The sequence below is a fragment of the Octopus bimaculoides genome, chromosome 16, assembly GCF_046866305.1.
Source record: "Octopus bimaculoides isolate indiv1 chromosome 16, ASM4686630v1, whole genome shotgun sequence".
NCBI lineage: Eukaryota > Metazoa > Mollusca > Cephalopoda > Octopoda > Octopodidae > Octopus > Octopus bimaculoides.
Window position 1 is genome coordinate 29,641,528 of NC_142943.1, and position 20,580 is coordinate 29,662,107.

The 20,580-nt window shown below is 39.9% G+C and overlaps 1 protein-coding gene across 1 annotated transcript in view; it reads right to left on the reverse strand.

Moving 5' to 3' along the window:
- LOC106870684 (protein virilizer homolog) overlaps positions 1 to 20,580 on the reverse strand; it is a 68,459-nt gene that overhangs the window by 25,687 nt on the left and 22,192 nt on the right. Inside the window, exons 5-18 of the mRNA XM_089364308.1 lie at positions 19,012 to 19,156; positions 17,082 to 18,104; positions 16,201 to 16,289; positions 15,624 to 15,704; positions 14,247 to 14,336; positions 9,019 to 9,167; positions 8,501 to 8,580; positions 7,271 to 7,431; positions 4,593 to 4,943; positions 3,722 to 3,810; positions 3,007 to 3,265; positions 2,238 to 2,335; positions 1,540 to 1,720; positions 509 to 626 (exon numbers count right to left, since the gene is read on the reverse strand). Of these exons, the coding sequence (XP_089220434.1) occupies positions 509 to 626; positions 1,540 to 1,720; positions 2,238 to 2,335; positions 3,007 to 3,265; positions 3,722 to 3,810; positions 4,593 to 4,943; positions 7,271 to 7,431; positions 8,501 to 8,580; positions 9,019 to 9,167; positions 14,247 to 14,336; positions 15,624 to 15,704; positions 16,201 to 16,289; positions 17,082 to 18,104; positions 19,012 to 19,156 (2,914 nt within the window). The remainder of the gene's footprint in view (positions 1 to 508; positions 627 to 1,539; positions 1,721 to 2,237; positions 2,336 to 3,006; positions 3,266 to 3,721; positions 3,811 to 4,592; positions 4,944 to 7,270; positions 7,432 to 8,500; positions 8,581 to 9,018; positions 9,168 to 14,246; positions 14,337 to 15,623; positions 15,705 to 16,200; positions 16,290 to 17,081; positions 18,105 to 19,011; positions 19,157 to 20,580) is intronic.

Here is a 20,580-nt window from a genome sequence, read left to right on the forward strand (position 1 = left end):
ATATTTAATTTGTACATTAAGAGAAACTTTATAACAATAAATAAACCATTTTATCCTGTGCCAGTGGCATGTAAAAAGCACCCACTACACTCTCAGAGTGATTGGCTTTAGGAAGGGCATCCAGCTGTAGAAACCTTGCCAGATCAGATTGGAGCCTGGTGCAGCCTCCTGGCTTGCCAGTCCCCAATCAAACCGTCCAACCCATGCCAGCATGGAAAACAGACATCAAACGATAATGATGATACAATGTGCTTCTTTCAGTTTCCATCTACCAAATCCACTCACAAGGCTTTGGTTGGTCTGAGGCTATAGCAGAAGACACTTGCCCAAAGTAATACACAGTGGGTCTGAACCCAGAACCACGTGGTTGGGAAGCAAACTTCTTACCACACAACCACACCTGCACCTAATTCTTTGTATCGAATTAAAAAACCTTTAAATGTAATTACATGCTTAATGAACATCATGTCAAAAATACAAAAAAAGAATGAACAAGAGACAAACTTACTTTTCTTGTGATAGTCAGCCAGTTGGTCAACATACTGCAATGTCTGAAGATGATAGGTCAGCTGTAACCCTAGCAGCTGGGCAGGGTTTTCTTCACTGTTTTCTTCACGGTTATAATCCTGGAGTTTAAATAATTGAGATGAGTTACTGTTAAAACAATTATACCTTTACAGGCAATTAACCTAATTGTTATTGATAAACATGAACATCTGCACCAATGGTTCCCAACCTTTTCACCACCAAGGACCTCTTTTATTTAAATGAGTTTTCCCACAGATGCCCAGGATATTGAAAGGTCTGTCAGCTTAACATGTTCACGGGCCCCCAGCACTACCTTTGCAGACCACCAGGGGTCCGTGGACCACAGGTAGGGAACCCCTGGTCTACACTATATTTCACCTGGCTCGTTCCTTGACCATTACTAGGTGGTCAAAGTTAAATATATATCTCATCATCAAAAGCATGTCTATAACGTATGTATTTACATTTTGCTGTAAAATTAGAATTAAACTGACTGGTTTCACTGTCTCTATACTTCATGAAATTTTGCTTGTTCAAAGCTCTCAAGTGACATTAGCAAAGAGTTATTTTTTGAAATACAAACAAGACTACATCGTGCACAACAGCTTAGAACCTAAGAGAAATAATACACTGAAGGAATTATTTTTTTAACAAAATATTACAGCTCTGAAATGAATAATTAAAAATAATGCATTGTATTTTTTTTCCTTGCTAACTTGAATATTACTTCAAGAGAGACTAAATGGCATGAAACAGGACTTATTCTAATTTGGTGACTTCAGTTGAAATGAAAGTAAGTGAAATTCAATTTTAAAATATTTAAACTGATAATTTTTCAACAGCAAAAATAAAAAATAACAAATAATTAAGTAGCAATAAAACAAAATTGGATATAATTACAATAATCAGATTACATTTGAAATCTACAACATTTGTAAAATCTAGGGAAACGGAATACTTCAAGAGTAAAATGGTAATAATGAAGCAGGAGAAGGAAGCAGAAATACTTACACCCATTTGAACAAGAGCTCGGAGAATTCCATTTGTTGCATCTGGCTTGGCACTAAGAAAGAGGAGTCCTTTCTGGGTCTCCAGAAGTTGCTGTAAAAAATCTCTAATCGCTACAAACAAGCCAAAGTTGTTTATGGTAGCCGGAGATGACAGCAGAACAAACAAACATTCTAACAGTTGGCTGAAAGAAAACATAACACCAAAAATAATAAAAAAAACAAACAACATTTGATTGAAATCATCATCATTTTAAGGGTTAAAAAAAAGAAATAAAATAGTAAAAGAAGAACTTCTTACAGTGTGAAAAGGAAGAAGTTTAATAAGCTTTATAAATTTTGGGTACTATAAAAGACGACTTTAAAGGACCACAAATTCCATGTGAAATGCAGCAAGATTTGAAGAGATGGTGATAATGTTTTGATGCTTACATTATATGATACATTGGCATGTATGTTGGAAAATTTGGTTATGTAAGGTACCTGTTAAAAAGCATTGGTCTGGGCGCTGGTACCACATAAAAAGTACCCAGTACACTGTGGAGTGGCTGAAGTTAGGAAGGGCATCCAGCTGTAGAAACCAAGCTAAAACAGACTATGGGGCCTGGTGTGAGCACTGGACATGTTGATGATGATGATGATGAAAATGACGTTAAATACTTGTCTTAAAAACAACATAAAACAAACATAAAAATCACTCACCAAGAGTAACAAACAGAAAAAAGATTTGGATAAATATCAAGAGGCTGTTGACGTAGTTCGAATATCACTTTGCCAGGTAAGGATCGGCGTGGCTGAGCCTAGAAAGACAAAAGTCAAAGCACTCTTTGAGATATTGGTTTCTGTCTTTGATCAGGATAAACGACAGACACGCTGAGATTTCAGAGGAAAAGGAGAAAAGTGGAAATTATAGCATGCATGCATTTTTGTAATTTATGATCTACGTATTATGAGTGACCTTCTTTTATCAAATGAAAATCAGAATTGGGTTGGTCTGTCTTAAGACTTACCAGGTGAGACTAGTTTCCGTTCACAAGTTGAGGTTTAAGAGAAGTCAACTGAAGCATATCCTCACTGCTTAAGCGATTCTTACCAAAGATCTTAAAAGACTTGCAGCAAAAAGTTATCTAAAAGGGTGTATGACAGTTTGGTGCCGAGTGCAGCCGACATTAGAGTGAACAAACCATTCACCATAGTAGAATTCAATCATTGAAGATCAATAATGCAGTTCTTTGTTCATGTCTTGAGTGCCTTTGGATTTATCTTGCTTCTATTGATCACCAATTGCATCTGCATGCACATGTAGGGTGCAGTGGAAATGAAGATGGCGAGTGTGTGCACATATGTATGCATGTTCATGTATGTGTGTATGGAAGAATAGGAGAGAGTGAGAGAGAAGAGAGAATGAGAGACAGCCAGGGAGAGGGAGAGAAAGAAGCAGAAAGAGAGAGAGAGATCAACTTAAACATACTATCAAAAATGGCGCTTGTGTCATAACTTTGGTTATTTCTTCTAAATAAGTGATCAAGAGGTCTGCATTGACATCACTGATGCTCGCAACACCTGATGCAACAGGATCGACATCATTGTCTTCAGTCCCTCCTGCTCCACCGCTTCCATTATTATTACTTCCTCCTCCTCCTCCTCCTCCTCCTCCACCACCATTGACAACATCCTCTTGGCCGCTCTTCAAGTCACCTTCCTCAAAGCAAGGCATATTCTCAATCAACCTGAAAATGGAAACAAAAAACTATGAATACAATTGAAGTAACGGACAATTTTAATAATTGCTTTCCTTTCTTTTACCGGTATCCATCATTGGACTCTGGCTATGCTGGAGCACCACTTTCTAAGTTCAAGTCACTTGCATCAACCCTGGTAGATTTTATCCCCCCAGTCCGAATTTCATCCATTGGTATTCGTTACCAGCCAACGAAATATGAAAGGTAAAGTACACCAGGGTTGGATTTGTAACAGCAGTGACTCAACACTAGCATCACAGGCTCAGTAGTAACACTATAAACTCAGTAGTGACATCACGGACTCAACAGCAATGTTGCAGATTTCAACATTAACGTCGCAGACCCAGCAGTAACATCACAGACTCAATAGTCTTGTTGTTAATCCTGCAAGCGAAACACTTAACAGTATACAAATCCAAAGCAAAATAGAATCCGTATACTTACTGCTCAACTATCAGGTAGAAGTTTTGAAGAACCTCAAACGTGTGGATTTTACGTAATAAAGCCGTCCCAGCAACTGCAACTCGGACAATCTGAAGAATTACGTAATAAACATTGGATAAGGATTTCAACAATCAACGGAATAAGAATATTTTACTTGAAAGACAATGGTTAGGAGTGATTGGCATCAGGGAAGTACATCCTGTCATAGAATACAGCTTCTTCAGTAAGTCTTGTCAGACCAATGTCAGCAATGAAAGAAGTGAACAAAATGATGATGATGATGATGACGATTTAAAGTGAGTGGAGGTGGTGGTTTAACTGGTCCTTTTCAGTCACTGAATTGCAGCCATGCTAGGGCCCCAGCTTCAAGGCTTTTATTTGAACAAATCACTCCATCCCCCCACTCCCTGGTACCTATTCTATCAGTCTCTTTTGCCAAACCACTAAGCTATGGGTGATGTAAACAAACCAACACTAGGTGTCAAATGATAGTGGGAAGGAAACAACCACAGAGACCCCCCCCCACACGCACACACACACACAGTGACAGGCTTCCACACAGTTTCCATCTACCAATTCCTCTCAATAGGTATTGGTGAACCTGGAGCTATAGTAAAAGACACTTGCCAAAGGTGCCATGCAGTGGGACTGAACCCAAGATCACATGGTTGTAAAGCAAGTTTGTTAACCACACCGCCACTCCTGCACTTGTACATATAACTACTATATAGACAATTAAAATGTACATCAAGAACATAAAAGAGTAAGAAATGGTCTAGAAAGGAAGAAGGAATGCTATAGGTGTCAACCATAAAACAGGTATTAAAATAAAGGTGTTGCAAGATGATTGAGAAATATTAAACGAACAAACCTGCTTTGTCATCATTATGTCAAGCAATCTCTGGTAACAACTCCATCCTTCACTCATGCCATCTTTCTTGTCTCTCTCCTGTTCAGCATCATCAATGTCTTGGAGATATTCATCAATGTCATACATTTTCTTTTCAGTCGTGTCTTCGTTCTCTTCATTCTGTTTGGCACTGACCAGCCTGCGTCGCAGCCTCTGCCGTTTCTGTTTTGATGGATGACTGGCAGTGAACCACAGCAAGCCTTCTTGGAGACGAGTTGTTTGGTCCAGGGCACGCAAAATTTGTAATTTCAGAGACATAGACATGTTGGGGGAAATATACAAATCAAGTAAATAATGTTGGATATTCCGTTCCTGAAAGAAGAAACCAAAGCCATCAAATCTGTTAAACATAAATACGCAACCATAACAAGATTGTTGGCAAACAAATGCAGGAATTAAGATAAGCTTTGTAAGCCTTTATAAGTGGTTTCTTCCCTGGTATTACAATGAAAATTTAAAGAAAGACTGAAGAAAACTTAAGAAAATGAAATTCTGCAAACAGTTGTGGAATTTCATGCTGTACTGCCAAGAATTTGGAACAGCATATCTAAACAATATTCCACAGTAAGACCATATGCTTATAACATGCATGTGAACAAACTGTAGAATCGCATATATTTTAACCCCCATTGCATTGGTTGACAGAAATTTACACCTACTGTGTACTTACTTTAAATAAGATGGTGTAATTATGAGCAGTCTTATCCGTACCAGTTTTTGCACCGGTTGACATAAATATATGCCAAACCATTGCCAAACACTGAGTATTGACCTCAGCCAATACAATTACCATTGGTGCAGCCTAGTTGCCTGATGAAAACCATTGTCATGGCTTAAATAAATTATGGAATATTATTTCTTAATCATCATCATTGTTTAACATCCACTTTCCATGCTGGCATGGGTTGTACGGTTCAACTGAAGACTGGCAAGCCAGAAGGCTGCACCAGACTCCAATCTGATCTGGCAAGGTTTCTACAGGTAGATGCCGTTCCTAACACCAACCGCTCCAAGAGTGTAGTGGGTGCTTTTACATGCCACCAGCACAGGGGCTAGAAAGGTGGCACTGACATTGACCATGCTTAAATGGTGTTTGAGTTTATTTTTATTTTATAATATGTACCAAGCAAATGAGGCCACAAGAATTTAAACATTCTACAAGTCTCCCTCTTTAAGGAAACAGTCCTAAAGTTTAGTCCAATTTTATTATAACCTTTTCCTTTCTATTTTTCATAAACATTTTCCACATATTTAAAAGATCTGACAAGTTGAGCATTTTTATTTAGCAGATCAAGATAATTTGAACCTCTCCAAGTCAAGCGGCTATTCCTCTACATTGAGAGGTCACTGTTCTGGTACTACGGACATGTGATTACAATGTCACAGGAAAGAATCTCAAGATGGATTCTTCAAGCTGAGCTAACCAGCAGGAAACCTAAGGGTAGACCAAGAAGTGGTTGGTTGGATAATAGGTCACACTTGGGAATCCAATCAGAAAGCGTAATGAGGGTTACTTCTGACAGGATCTTATGGAAGAGGTGCTTAAGGACTCTACTCCAATGCCCCCCACCCCCAGGAACAAAGGGTGGAAATGGACAGACAGAAGAAATACAGTTGAAGCAGGTGTAACATATAAGTCATGGTATTATATTGGTGAGCTGCTAATAACAAACATAAATCCACAAATTTGTTGATGACCAAATCTACCAAATTTGTTGATGACCAAATCAAATTTGTTGATGACCAAATCTACCGTCAAACCAGCTGGCACCAATACTTCTGTAGGTCATCTCTGAAACAAATGCTGGTGACTCAACTTCATTAAGAGCAGCAGCAGAAGGATTGTGGTAACAGCAAGAAACAGCTGTGACCTACATCGCTTTTCAATCCAATCAATTAGAGCAACATTTTGTTCATTAAGTGTAACATTCATCATTGTGTGTGTGTGTGTGCGTGCGTGCGTGCGTGTTTTGTGTGTTTTATCTTTGATACCAAAAATGAAGCCTCTAACTCCAGCCAAACCGTCCAATCCACCAGGGAAAACAGATGATTTATAGCAGTTGATATAGAGTGTAACAGGTGAATTCATTTACTGATCAGTAGAGAATGTATCTCTTACTGGGATAGAGTGAGAAACAAAGAGGTGATGAGAGTAGTAGGCACAGTAAGTTTGCTGGACATGGTGACTAAGCAGTGGGTACGGTTTACTGGCCATGAGCTTCCATTACTGCAGAAGAGATCTGCTGCCATTGTGATGGAGTGGATGTCAGAAGGAGGGAAGAGACTGAGTGGAAGACCAAGAAGGATGAGGCACAGTACATTTTGGGATGGCAAAAGAGTGATGGGAGTTGGCCCAAGTGGAGCTAAAAGGAAAGCGAACAGTTGACATGTTTGCAGAAGGCTTGTTGCATGTTGTACAGACAGCACCAAAGGATATGACAGCTACAAAAGAACAGAAACAGAACCATTTTAGCTGTTATCATGCATTTTGCTAATTTTGACTGGATTTACAACTATCTTTAAGTCCCAATCTCAAGAAATAGATCAACCGTTTCTGTGCAATATTCTTCACAGGATGCAGCATAAACAAATCAGTAAGAAAGCTATGGTGCAAAAAGACTTGAAGCTAATCAACTTACAACTGCTTTTGATGCAACAAACGAATCACAGCAACAGAGACTGCTAGCAAGACGGATTCCCATCTTCAGATACCGTACTTTGAAAGCTGTTTCTGGTTGGGTAATAGCTTTCTTTAAATCCAACCCTTCGATACACCAATCCAATAACGTTGTCAGAACATCTGCAAAAGATGAACAACGACAAAGAATGAAACGAAAAAAAAAAAATCAATGGAATAAGTTCTAAACCTAAACTTATCTAAAAAACAAAAAAAAAAACAAACAAACTTATTGCTTAATCCATTCCATTGCTTAAGCCGTTGTGTTTTATGGTTACGAAGTGAAGATAAGTCTGGTTACCAGATTATAGGGGGCTAAACATAGAGAGGACAAACAAGGACAGACAAAGGGATTAAGTTGATTACATCGACTCCAGTGCTTAACTGGTACTTATTTAATTGTCCCCAAAAGGATGAAAGGCTAAGTAGACCTTGGCAGAATTTGAACTCAGAATGTAGTGGCAGACAAAATACTGCAAAGCATTTTGCCCGGCATGCTAACGATTCTGCCAGCTCGCCCCATTGTGGCAATGAAGTATTAATTTTTTGGCATGGCTTGTTAACACTGGCAATGATGAGGTTTTAGCAATTAGCAATATACAGGTAAATTAAATGTGACAAATTGAATGTTTAATCCAGAAAATAAGGAACTGCAGTATAGTGGAATGGCTAAACTACTGGCCACTTGGCTGAAGTGTCATCAGTGGAATGGCTAAACTACTGGTCACTTGGTTGAAGCATCCTCAGTGGAATGGCTAAGCTACTGGTCACTTGGCTGAAGTATCATCAATTTGTATCTCATCATTTATTGATTGTATCCAGTCATTTAGAGTTGACCTGGATTTATGTGATCTAATTTCACTCATTAGAGGATATCAACAATGTCAGTGAAACCAATTTTGCTTATTTTGGTTGAAATTACAATTATCTTTAAGTCCCAGTCTCAAGAAATAGACCTGAAATCTAGATCACCCATTTCTGTGCAATATTCTTCACAGAATGCAGCATAAACAAATCAGTAAGAAAACTATGATGTAAAAAGACTTGAAGCTAATCAACTTACAATGAATCGCACAAACTCTTTGCTAAAACTACTTCGGTAACTGAAATAATTAGAGACTTTATTGATTTTTAAATTTAATTACTCTATTATATTATCTTTAAATTCAGAAATAAAAGGAAAATTACTTACCTTCTCGATTTTCTTTATAGAGAAGATAGCTAAGGCCTTTATCCAGAAGGGAGGGTATTATTTCAACAGCTTCTATCCATCTAAAAATAAAAACCAATCTGATATTTTAAGTTTACTGAACATATTTAACAGTCAAATCTGGGTACACTGGTTATCAGTTGAAACTAGCTTTCAACATTTCCATCTAACAAATCCACGGTTGGCTAAGGCTATAGTAGAAAACACTTGCCCAAGGTGCCACACAGTGGGACTGAACCCAGAACCATGTGGTTGGAAAGCAAGCTTCTTGCCACATAGCCATGCCTGCTCCAAACATTGACATTCTCTCAATATTTTAATAAAGTTACATAAAATGAAAACAATAAAACTGTCGGCAAGCCAAGTCATCAAGAGAATTGTATGAAGTAGCAGACAGGAATTATGCAGAACAAAACAAAAAACCAAGATTATTATCTGGTGCCTTGTCAAAATTTTGTGAAACTTAATTTTTATTTCCTAAATGAAACTGAAAAACTTACTTTCTTTGGTGTTCAGCATTAGCAAACGTCTCTATAAATTCAAGCAATGTCTTCGCTTCTTGGCACATCTCAGCGTTGGCTCCGGACTCCGATTGCTGCCACTGGGCTTTTTCAACTTCAAATGGAGTTAGGGATGGATCCAAGAAATGCTGTGAAACGTAAGACAAAATAGATGAAAATTTAAAATCAATTACAAAACAAAATTCCATGTTTTGCAATCCGCTTGAACTAACGAGAAACATTAAGAAAGTCTGGAATACCAAAATATCAACAAATGGACCTAAAAGCTCACAAGTATATTATCAATATTCCTTAGACCCACACAAAAATTAAGAGGTAGAAAAAAAACCCTTGGCTTGTTGATTAAAATAGAGTTTCCTAACATTTGTCTACTGTAAATTAATGAGTGAATAAATAAATATGCAAATAAGCTGCTACTACAGCAGCCATTATCATCATTCTGGGATCTGTTATTTCATTTACACTGGCAACATTTCAACAAGAACAATTCTAAAGAGATTCTAAGGAAAGATGATGATGGTGGTGGTGGTGGCGGTGGAGATGGTAGTGGTGGCAGCAGCAATGAAGAGGGTCATGATGATGATAGTGGTGGTTGTGGTGTTGTAGTAGTAGCGGTAGTGGTAGTAGGAAGAGGAGAAAGGATAGCTGCTATCCTCCTCCTACTTCTCTTCACCACAATCATCTTCATTTCACATCCACCAACACAATCATCTTTCGTTTTACACTGACAATGTTTCGCTAATATTCCAGTAAACCTTGCAAAGAACTACACAAGACATAACAGACCAGTCTAGACACATTAATTCTTCAAGAATGCAACAGTTTTGAAATTGTAGATTTTGTTGTTCCTGTTGTTGTTGGGTGGTGATGGTGGTGGTGGATCCTCACCACCACCACCATCACCACCCCTACCTATGAGACCAGAGACATTTCATAATTTAGGACTACGCTGACCAATAAATGGTAAGATGGAATCTGAGGGAGATTTCAGTGTTATTTTTAGCAGGTTCAGTGAGCATGGAGAGTCTTGCTTACTCTGACTTCAGAAGATTCCACTGATGGAGATGCAAAACCATCTCAAATACCTGACTGGAATGTAAACAATTTATTTTATTGAAACCCACCCCACTTCCCATTGCATCTTCCCCCACCCCAATCCTTTTAAACTGACTGCATTAACTGTTTAGCATTTAAACTGGCCATACCTGCCCAAATATCCTACCTGCTTTATGTTCAAACTGACCAGATCTGGCCTCTCACATCTACCCTACAATGCCCTTTGGTCTAGGGGTATGATTTTCACTTAAGGTGTGAGAGGTCCTGGGTTCAAATCCCAGACGAGCCCAACACTTTTCTTCTTTTAGGTGCAGGAGTGGGTGTGGTAAGTAGATTGCTTACCAACCACATGGTTCCGGGTTCAGTCTCACTGTGTAGCACCTTGGGCATGTGTCTTCTACTATAGCTTCGGGCCAACCAAAGCCTTGTGAGTAGATTTGGTAGATGGAAACTGAAAGGAGTCAGCAGGGATTGATGCCAGTCTCTTCCAAACCATCCAACCCATCATCATCATAATCATCATCGTTTAACGTCCGCTTTCCATGCTAGCATGGGTTGGACGATTTGACTGAAGACTGGTGCAACCAGATGGCTACATCAGGCTCCAATCTAATTTGGCAGAGTTTCTACAGCTGGATGCCCTTCCTAACGCCAACCACTCAGAGAGTGTAGTGGGTGCTTTTACGTGTCACCCGCACGAAAACGGCCACGCCCGAAATGGTGTCTTTTATGTGCCACCTGCACAAGAGCCAGTCCAGGGGCACTGGCAACGATCTCGCTCAAAAACCCTACAAGGCCAGTCAGGCGGTACTGGCAACGGTCACGCTCAGGATGGTACATCTTATGTGCCACCCGCACAAGAGCCAGTCCAGGGGCCCTGGCAACGATCTCACTTGGCTTGCCGGGTCTTCTCACGCACAGCACATTTCCAAAGGTCTCGGTCAGTAGTCATCGCCTCGGTGAGGCCCAATGTTCGGAGGTCTTGCCTCACCACCTCAGCCCAGGTCTTCCTGGGCCTACCTCTTCCACGGGTTCCCTCAACTGTTAGGGAGTGGCACTTTTTCACGCAGCTATCCTCATTCATTCTCACCACATGTCCAAACCAGCGCAATCGTCTCTCTTGCACACCACTACTGATGCTTCTTATGTTCAGCTTTTCTCTCAAGATACTTACACTCTGACGGGTATGCACATTTACATTACACATCCAGCGGAGCATACTGGCTTCATTCCTTGCGAGCTTACGCATGTCCTCAGCAGTCACAGCCCATGTTTCACTGCCATGTAGCATGGCTGTTCGTACACATGCGTCATACAGTCTGCCTTTTACTCTGAGTGAGAGTCCCTTTGTCGCCAGCAGAGGTAAGAGCTCTCTAAACTTGGCCCAGGCTATTCTTATTCTAGCAGTTACACTTTCAGTGCACCCACCCCCACTACTAACTTGGTCACCCAGATAGCGGAAGCTATCAACTACCTCTAGTTTTTCTCCCTGGAATGAGATAGAAGTTGTTTCCTGTTTGTTTACAGTGTTTATTGCACCTGAACATCTGCCACATACAAAAACTAACTTTGTAGTTAATCTGCCTTTGATATTGCTGCACCTCTTATGTGTCCATAGCTTACACCGGGTACATCTTATAGAGTTACTGCCTACTCCTTGATGATGTTGGTGATGATGGTGATGATGGTGATGATGATGATGGTGGTGTGAGTGGCTGTGTGGTAAGTAGCTTGCTTACGAACCACATTGTTCCGGGTTCAGTTCCACTGCGTGGCACCTTGGGCAAGTGTCTTCTACTGTAGCCTCCGGCTGACCAAAGCCTTGTGAGTGGATTTGGTAGACGGAAACTGAAAGAAGCTCATCATATATATATGTGTGTGTGTGTGTGTGTGTGTGTTTGTCCCCCCCCCCCCAACATCGCTTGACAACCGATGCTGGTGTGTTTACGCCCCCGTAACTTAGCAGTTTGCCAAAAGGAACCGATAGAATAAGTACTAGGCTATAGAATAAGTCTTGGGGTTGATTTACTTGACTAAAGGCGGTGCTCCAGCATGGCCACAGTCACATGACTGAAACAAGTAAAAGAGTAAATATGAATCATGAATATGAATCATATTGCAGTGAATACCTAATCTCTCTCTCTATCATCATCACCATCAAATCACCTTGTAAATTACAAACAAACATCTCTATCAAGACTGATAATCAGGTCATTGACAATGAAGTGACAATGTCACTAGTGATGACAGACAATTGCTCTCAGGAATGCTAATTCCTGACAACTTGTCTAATGGTCAATGTGAAAACAGAGAGATGGCCAGGAGGATTTGTTTACACTTGTAGCTGAAATCATTGTTTGTTTGTAAATAAATCCTCTCCTGTCCATGGCACAAAAATGAAATGAAAGATGATGTTAGCTGTGATAAAAACAGCTTGAATACATCTAATTACCCAAAAATTGATGTTTTTTGAAAGTAGAAACTTCTATAGTAGAAGACACTTGCCCAAGGTGCCACACAATGGGATGGAACTTATATCCTTGTGATTGGGAAGCAAACTTCTTTCCACACAGCCACGCTTGCACCTATAGCCATAAACTTTTATAATAGCAGACTGCACTAAAACCTGTACATAAAAACAATAACTTATTAATATAGATTTTTATCTTATTGTTTTACATCCATTTTGCTGCCTTAATATTAACAACTTAAGAATGACAAAGCACTGACATTTTATTGTCAGCTTGGTAGTTACACAGGATAAAGTTATGTGCTTTGTCTGAGAACTTCTTAACACAATGTCTGCATTAAATTTGAAAACATGAGCATGTGGTCGATATTGCAATGTCTTTCACTTCAGTACCACCACCATCATCATCAGTTAATGTCTATGTTGGCATGGGTTGGACAGTTTGACAAAATCCGATGGGCCCAAGGACTGCATTGTGCTCCAGTGTCTGCCTTGGCATGGTTTCTACAATTTGATGGCCTTCCTAAGACCTGTACACATAACAGTGTGTACAGGTCTTTATTTTTTCATGCCACCAGCACTAATGAGGGAGGCCATGCAGCTCACGGGACTACAAAAATGGGGGCAGATCAGCTTCATGCTAGGGGATGAAAGGTTCAAAATATAAGAGAGGTAGAGGGTCAGGACAGGTTCTTGTAGAGGATCTGCATGGCTACACGCATTTGATAGGAGATGGGTGGGAAAGAGAAGAGACAGATGGTCAGTAGGGGCTACAAAGAGACAGATAATGGTGATGAGGTGCCCAGGTGACCCCTCAAGGCTGAAGGTGAGTTGATGTAGGTGGGCAGGCGGTTTGCAAGATTGTATCAGGAAGAGATGAAGGGATGGGGAAGCAGGCAGTGATTAAAAATTGGGGAGGGTTGAAAGGTGAATGATCAATGAGCCACGAGATGAGGAAGATCATGACCAGTCCAATGACTGAAACAAGTAAAAAAACAGTTGGCCCAGGGCTCTCTCCAAAAGTGCCATGCAATTGGACTGAACCTGAAACCACAGGATTGCAAAGCAAGCCCTTGAACCACACAGCTGTGCCTCTGCCTCTATACAAGAAATACTTCTTATTTTACTTTGCCCTTATGAACTGGTCAATCCGTCTCATGGTCCTGGCAGCCAAAATGGAAAAAGTGTTGCCCCAGAAGTTAGCAAGGGATACACGCTGGAACAACCACTGACTCACAGAGTTCAGACTTGGGGATAGTCATGCCCACCCCAACAACAGTGCGCAGGGTCAAGGACACCGGAGGTCTCCACTGCCAGAGGATCGACCTCAAATCTGTCAGAGGGAGGTCAGTACTTCAACAGTTTACTCTTCCCAGCCTGACAAGCAGCAAAGCCTAGAGTGGCAAGCTGAACACATCAGGTTGTTGCTGAAGAAAATGTCACAGAATATGGTATCCCAGATAAGGGGCCTACAACCACAGAACAGGAAAATGGTCATGTTATCTGTTCTGCCATGCAATGAAATAACACGGCATCCAGATTTATTATTCTCATAATAACTTGGGAAGGAAGAATTTAGCCATATTCTTCAAAGTTACTGGAACCATTACATCAGTTAAAAACCACTAAAACAAATAATAATCACACGGTACCACAAAAAAGGAATGAGACCAATACTTACAGCAAGCGGAGCAAGATAACACTGAAAAGGGTTGAAACTTGATGTGGCAAAATTCCAGGAATCATCAGCGACATCAAAGAATTCAACATTCTGGAAGAACACAAAGTATCAAGACATCAGAGGTGAGATTCTAGAATCAGTTGTAAATGTTGTGTGGCGGTCCAATGAAATAACGTTAAAAAATAAATTAATTGAAGGAGAAAATAAAGCAGAATGACAAAAAAAAAAAAAAAAATAGAAGAAAAAAAAAACTATCCTTATTAAATTAATTAAAAACAAAGCATACTTTATTTAATAACACCAACTGTTTATTTGATTTATTTGCGGTATAACACCTTTAATCAATAATTCTTGATAAGGTGGTTGGTGTTAGGAAGGGCATTCAGCCATAAAAGCCACACCAAAAGAGACAATGAAGCCTGGTGCAGTCTTTTGGTTTTGTCAGCTCCTGTTAACTATCCAACCCATGCCAGCATGGAAAATAGTCACTGAATGACGATGATGATTTCAAATGCTATGCTTTTATGAGAAGAAAGAAACAAAATTGAAAAGGTGGGGAAGCTAAAATGATTCTTAATTTTTAAACATCATTGCATATAAGCATTACATTAGAATTTATTTACTGAATGGCATAACAGGCAAACTATTTGAAAAATACAAATTATCCACATAGCATTGTAATTGTTTTTAATAATTTGTTCTAGAACTATGCAGGGAAATACCATTATCACCAGCATATAAATTTATAACCTTATGATTTGTAACCAGTTCCATAAGTGCTAACACACAAAACTTTGGCCCTCATGTCATTCTGGTGCTTCTGCTAAATATCATTAAAAAAATATAATATATAAAAATATCATATACTAGCCAGTCAGGCAGTTCTGGCAATGACCACGCTCAAAAGGTGTTTTTTTACATGCTACCTGCACCATCATTGTTTAACATTCACCTTCCATGCTGGCATGGGTTGGATGATTTGACAGGAACTGGCCAGGTCGGAGCCTGCACCAGACTTCTGTGTCTGTTTTGGCATGGTTTCTACAGCTGGATGCCCTTCCTAATGCCAATCATTCCAAGAATGTAATGAGTGCTTTTCACGTGCCACCAGCATGGGTGCTTTTATGTGCTACTGGAACAGGTGCCAGTCATGTGGCACCAGCATGAATCTTCAAGCACAGCATATCACCAAAGGTCTCAGTCACTTGCCATTGCCCCTGTGGGGCCCCAATATTTGAAGATCATGCTTCACCACCTCGTCCCGTCTTCCTAGGACTACCTCTTCCACAGGTTCCCTCCAAGATATTTTTATTATTTACCTGACACCTCGACATTTCCTAGAGAAAGCTGAGAAATAATGACAAGATCATACCATACCTGCATATCACTGTCATCACCACATATAAGTCCATCATCATCATCATCAGAACTGATGTCTTCGTAACCGTCATCAGCATCCTGAAATTAAGGGAAAGTAGAGTAATTCAATAAGTTTAACAAAAAAGAAAGAAAAAAACGAAGAAAATAAAAAATAAGAAATATCTGTTTAGCATTACGTTTCACAAGAATCCTTATCAACACAACATGGTTCCACTTGAGCTCTTACCAAACTTTTGATTCCAAATTGAAATCAGAATTTTCTGATTATTGACAAATTGTTCTCTTTCACTCACTCACTGACTGACTCATACACTTCTCCACCACCACCCCTCTCTCTCCCTCTCTTAAGGCTTTCACCTCTAAATTCCTTTACTGTGACACCAAATATATTATCAGATCACATGATTACGTGATCAATCAGACTATCAGATGTTATACATCGCTGATTACAATGCACTGATGCCACTTCCAGCCACCTACCAAGCTAACTAACCCATCTCATTAAATGACACACAAATAATTATGGAGAGACAAAAACACATGAACAGATTAAGAGGAGTTATTGAAGTCTTACCTGATTCTCAGCATCTGAAAGAAATATCACATTTGGAGAGTGGACAGGTGTGAGGCAATACAGGTCATCTTGGTTCATAGGTAAGGTTTCTAGAGTGAGAAATAAACCAATCTATTGTAAGAAATATCAGGCAAAAGAATGAAAAATCTGTTAGAAACATCACAACGAGGCCTCAATACATAAGTGAATTCAACACAATGCAAGGAAAAAAAAATCATCATCATTTAATGTCTGTTTTCCATGCTGGCATGGATTGAATGACTTGACAGGAACCAGCAAGGCCAGGGACCACACTAGGTTTCATTGTTTTAGAAAACAATTTCTAGAGCCAGATGCCCTTCCTAATGCCAACTACTTTACAACTACTGGTGCAGCCCCCACTTCCCAGCTTAACAGTTACCAGTCAAACTGTCCACCAAAATGCCAGCATGAAAAGCAGACATTAAAAGATGATTATGATGATGATGTATATACACACAGAGGAAACTTGAAATATTAGGTTGGTGCAATAGTTATTGCAGCTTTTTTTTAAAATAAATTTCATTCAACAAAAACAATAATAACATGTAACAAAAACATCTCTAAATGATTATTCTGGAGCATATTCACCATCTACTTCAATTACTTGTTCCCATTTGCTTGGCAGACAGTCAGACAGTCATTTAAAGATGTTTTTGCTGAAAAAAAGTTGCAATAATTATGCACCAACCAATAGAACCAAAAATGAAGACCTCCTGGGTACTGACTCTTGCTTCTTTTTGAAATACATACCTATATTCAATTTTAAAAATGCATCTTATATTCAAACGTAGATGAATTTTAAAAATCAAATAAAACAAATTAAATATTTAATATGAGTTTTATCAATAAAAAGAACCTACCAGAATCAGGATCTTCAATTCTATCTTGTCTTGGAGACTCCGCAGGTGGAGACCGTGATCTTGTTGGTGAACGAGAACGACAATGAGGAGACTTTGTTCGGTCACGAGTTTCTCGATCACTTAAGTCCCTGCTTTGGTCTCTCTCCTTGAACTGGTCCCAGTCACGTTCACGTGTGGGAGACCGAGAACAAGGATCTTTATCGTTCTTCTCTCGAGAACCATCCCGTTGGTTATCAAACTCCCGTGCAGTGTCCGCTTCTCTTGTGCCACGCCCATCACGATGATGTACCTCACGCTCATATGAACTTCTGCTACGATGCTGCTCTTCAAAGAAATCAGATGTGTCAATGGGTTCTTTCGATTCAGAACAGAGTTCGTTGAAGTCTCCTCGGTAGGTTCTGTCAGTCTGATCAGCTGTAGAATCTCTTTGACTAAAAGCCTTGTGGCTGTCTCCAGTAAATTCCCTTTGGCTGGCTGAGTATTCCTGTGTTGGAATATCTTGTGAAGAGGAAGGTCTGTGATCAAAGAGTTCTTCAGTTTGATGATAGACATCTGAAGATCTGTGAGGAAGGGGTAAGAGAGGGGTTTGGGTGGGTGCAGTATGCGACTGGGATGGAGGGTGGACAACTGTACTCGGCTGCTGTGTCTTCTGCTGCTGCTGTTGCTGCTGAGATGATGCCACTTGTTGCTGCTGCTGTTGTTGTTGTTGCTGTTGTGGTTGCTTGCTCGGCTGTACCTGGGAGCTCGGTTGCTGAGACGACGGCGGTGGCACCTGAGTTTGCCCTTGCCCACTTTGTTGAACTGCTTTGGGCTGTTGGCTTGGCTGCACCATTTGTTGTTTCTGCTGCTTCTGTTGTGCTTGTGCTTGCTGCTGCTGCTGAGCCTGTTGTGCTTGCTGTTGTGCATGCTGCTGTTGAAGCTGTTGCATCTGTTGTTCCACCTGTTGTTGGATGTAATCCAAAGGATGTTGTTGCCTAGGTTCCCATTCTGACTGCTTGTCTGACTGTGAATGGTTCTCCAATGCTGAACATGTGAAAATACAAGCAGAAACATTAATATACAACAAACAAATATCAATTAAAGCTGACAATGTAGGAAAATACAAAAGATGTGTTTACACACACACACATGGAGTAGAGAGATAAAAAAGCAAGAAGACAAGATAAAAAAAAACATGTATGTATGCATGTGGAGGAGGCATGGTTTAGTGGTTAAGGTGCTGGACTCATGATTCTAAGATTTTGATTTCGATTCCTGAACTGGGCGATGCATTGTGTCCTTGAGCAAAACACTTCATGTTGCTCCAGTCCACTCAGCTGGTGGAAAAAGAGAAAAGTAAGAAAACCAGTATTTTTGTTCATTTTGATTGTAGAAACCATAATTAATGTAACTGATGCAGAAAAATAAAACAGAAAGGAGACCAAAGCCTGCAAGACAGCTACTCAATCTGGAGTGGTTGGTGTCCTCCAGTTCAACAAAAGAAACTTGAACATGCTAAAAGCTACACATGGCTTAGATTTCTCCATGATCCTCCTTTTCATTGTATATGGTGTGGAGTTGGTTTTCAAACCACATACGTGGCTAACCAGTTTAGTAGCATTGTATTTGTTGATGTGCTGGAAAGAAGATGATAGGTGGTTTACATAACATATTTTGAAATCCTATTTGCATAACCCAATGTAATCATTCTTTTGAATTAGGTTATCTTGAAACATTGCTGCTACTTCTGTCACATTTAATATGGAGTTTATCATACACGCTTAGTCAAGTGGGCAAGCTTTAGGGTTTCAACAGTTACAACTGGAAGTGGTCTCTTGGTGATGTTTGCCTGTGATAATGTTCTTCATATAGCTAGGACAGCAGCTGTATGATAAATTAATCAAGAGATGAGGGGGGAGAGGGAGAGTGAAATGATTCATCTGAAACCTACCAGGTCCTTTTATACGATGCACAGATTGCTGTGGAGGAGGCGGTGGAGGTGGTGGGGATATGGTTTCAATTGTTGCCACATTTCCAAAAGCGGCAATGGTGATAGTTGTATACCATCCTTTCAGAATGAGACCATTGGTTGGCACCTAGAAAAGAAGCATTCAAACACAAGATTACATGGTAAAATTTAACCCTGACAACCAACAGATACTCAAAAGGAAGCAGTTTTATACTTTATTTCAGAAATTCATAAACAAAGAGTAGAAATTAATGGCAAAAATTAGTTCATCATTGTTACCATCACCATCATTGTCATCATTTGAAATTTCACAGTTCCATGCCTGGATGGGTCAGACAGTTTATCAAGCTAGATTTTTCTACAGCTGGATGCTTTTCCTGTCATCAACCCTTACCTTGTTTCCAAGCAAGATAATATTTCCCCCATGGCCAGACATGATTTTGCAGAATATTGGAAATGAATGACAGTCATTTACAACAATCACATGACGTCAAGACAAGGAGATACAAACACACACACACATCGGGTTTCTTTCAGTTTCAATCAACCACGTTTACTCACAAGGAATTGGTCAGACCAAGGATACAGTAAAAGACATTTGTCTAAGGTACCATGCAATGAGGCTGGGCCCAAAAGTCAGTGGTTGGGAAGTATACTTCTTAACCACACAGCCATGCCTGAGCCGTTAGAGCAAAACGTCAGCACTTGTGATTTTGAGTGCAACAATTTAATCACTAGGTCAAGCATCTCACATTATTATATTATTTATTCAGCTTCACAGAGGCAATGACCAAGACCTTGGCATATGTTGTGCTTGAGAAGAAGACTCATCAAGCCAAGTAAAATCACAGTCGTGGCAGATACCGGTGTCATGCAAATGGCACCCGTGCCAGTGGCATGTAAAAGCATCCATTACACATTGTAAAATTGTTGGCATCAGGAAGGGTATCCAGCCATAGAAAACCATGCCAAATCAGACTGGAGTCTGGTGCAGCCTTCCAGCTTGCCAGTCCTGGTCAAACTGTTCAGCCCATGCTAGCATGGACACTAAATTTTTTTATTCTTTTATTTGTTTCAGCCATTTGACTGCAGCCATGCTGGAGCACTGCCTTCAGCCAAGCAAATCGACCCCAGGAATTATTCTTTGTAAGCGTAGTACTTATTCTATCAGCCTCTTTTGCCAAATTACTATGTTATGGGGATGTAAACACACCAGCATTGGTTGTCAAATGATGTTGTGGGGGACAAACACATACATATATAGATAGATACACGATGGGCTTCTTTCAGTTTCTGTCTACCAAATCCTCTCACAAAGCTTTGCTCGGCCCAAGGCTATAGTAGAAGACACTTGCCCAAGGTGCCATGCAGTGGAACTGAACCTGGAACCATGTGCTTGGGAAGAAAGCTACTTACCACACAGTCACTCCTGCAATGATGATAATTATTAAATAAATAACATTATAACTAATATTTATGAAAGCAGTCAGTGTACCAGACTGAATAAAAGGATTTTGATTCAAAACAGGACAAGACTAAAAACTGTATCTC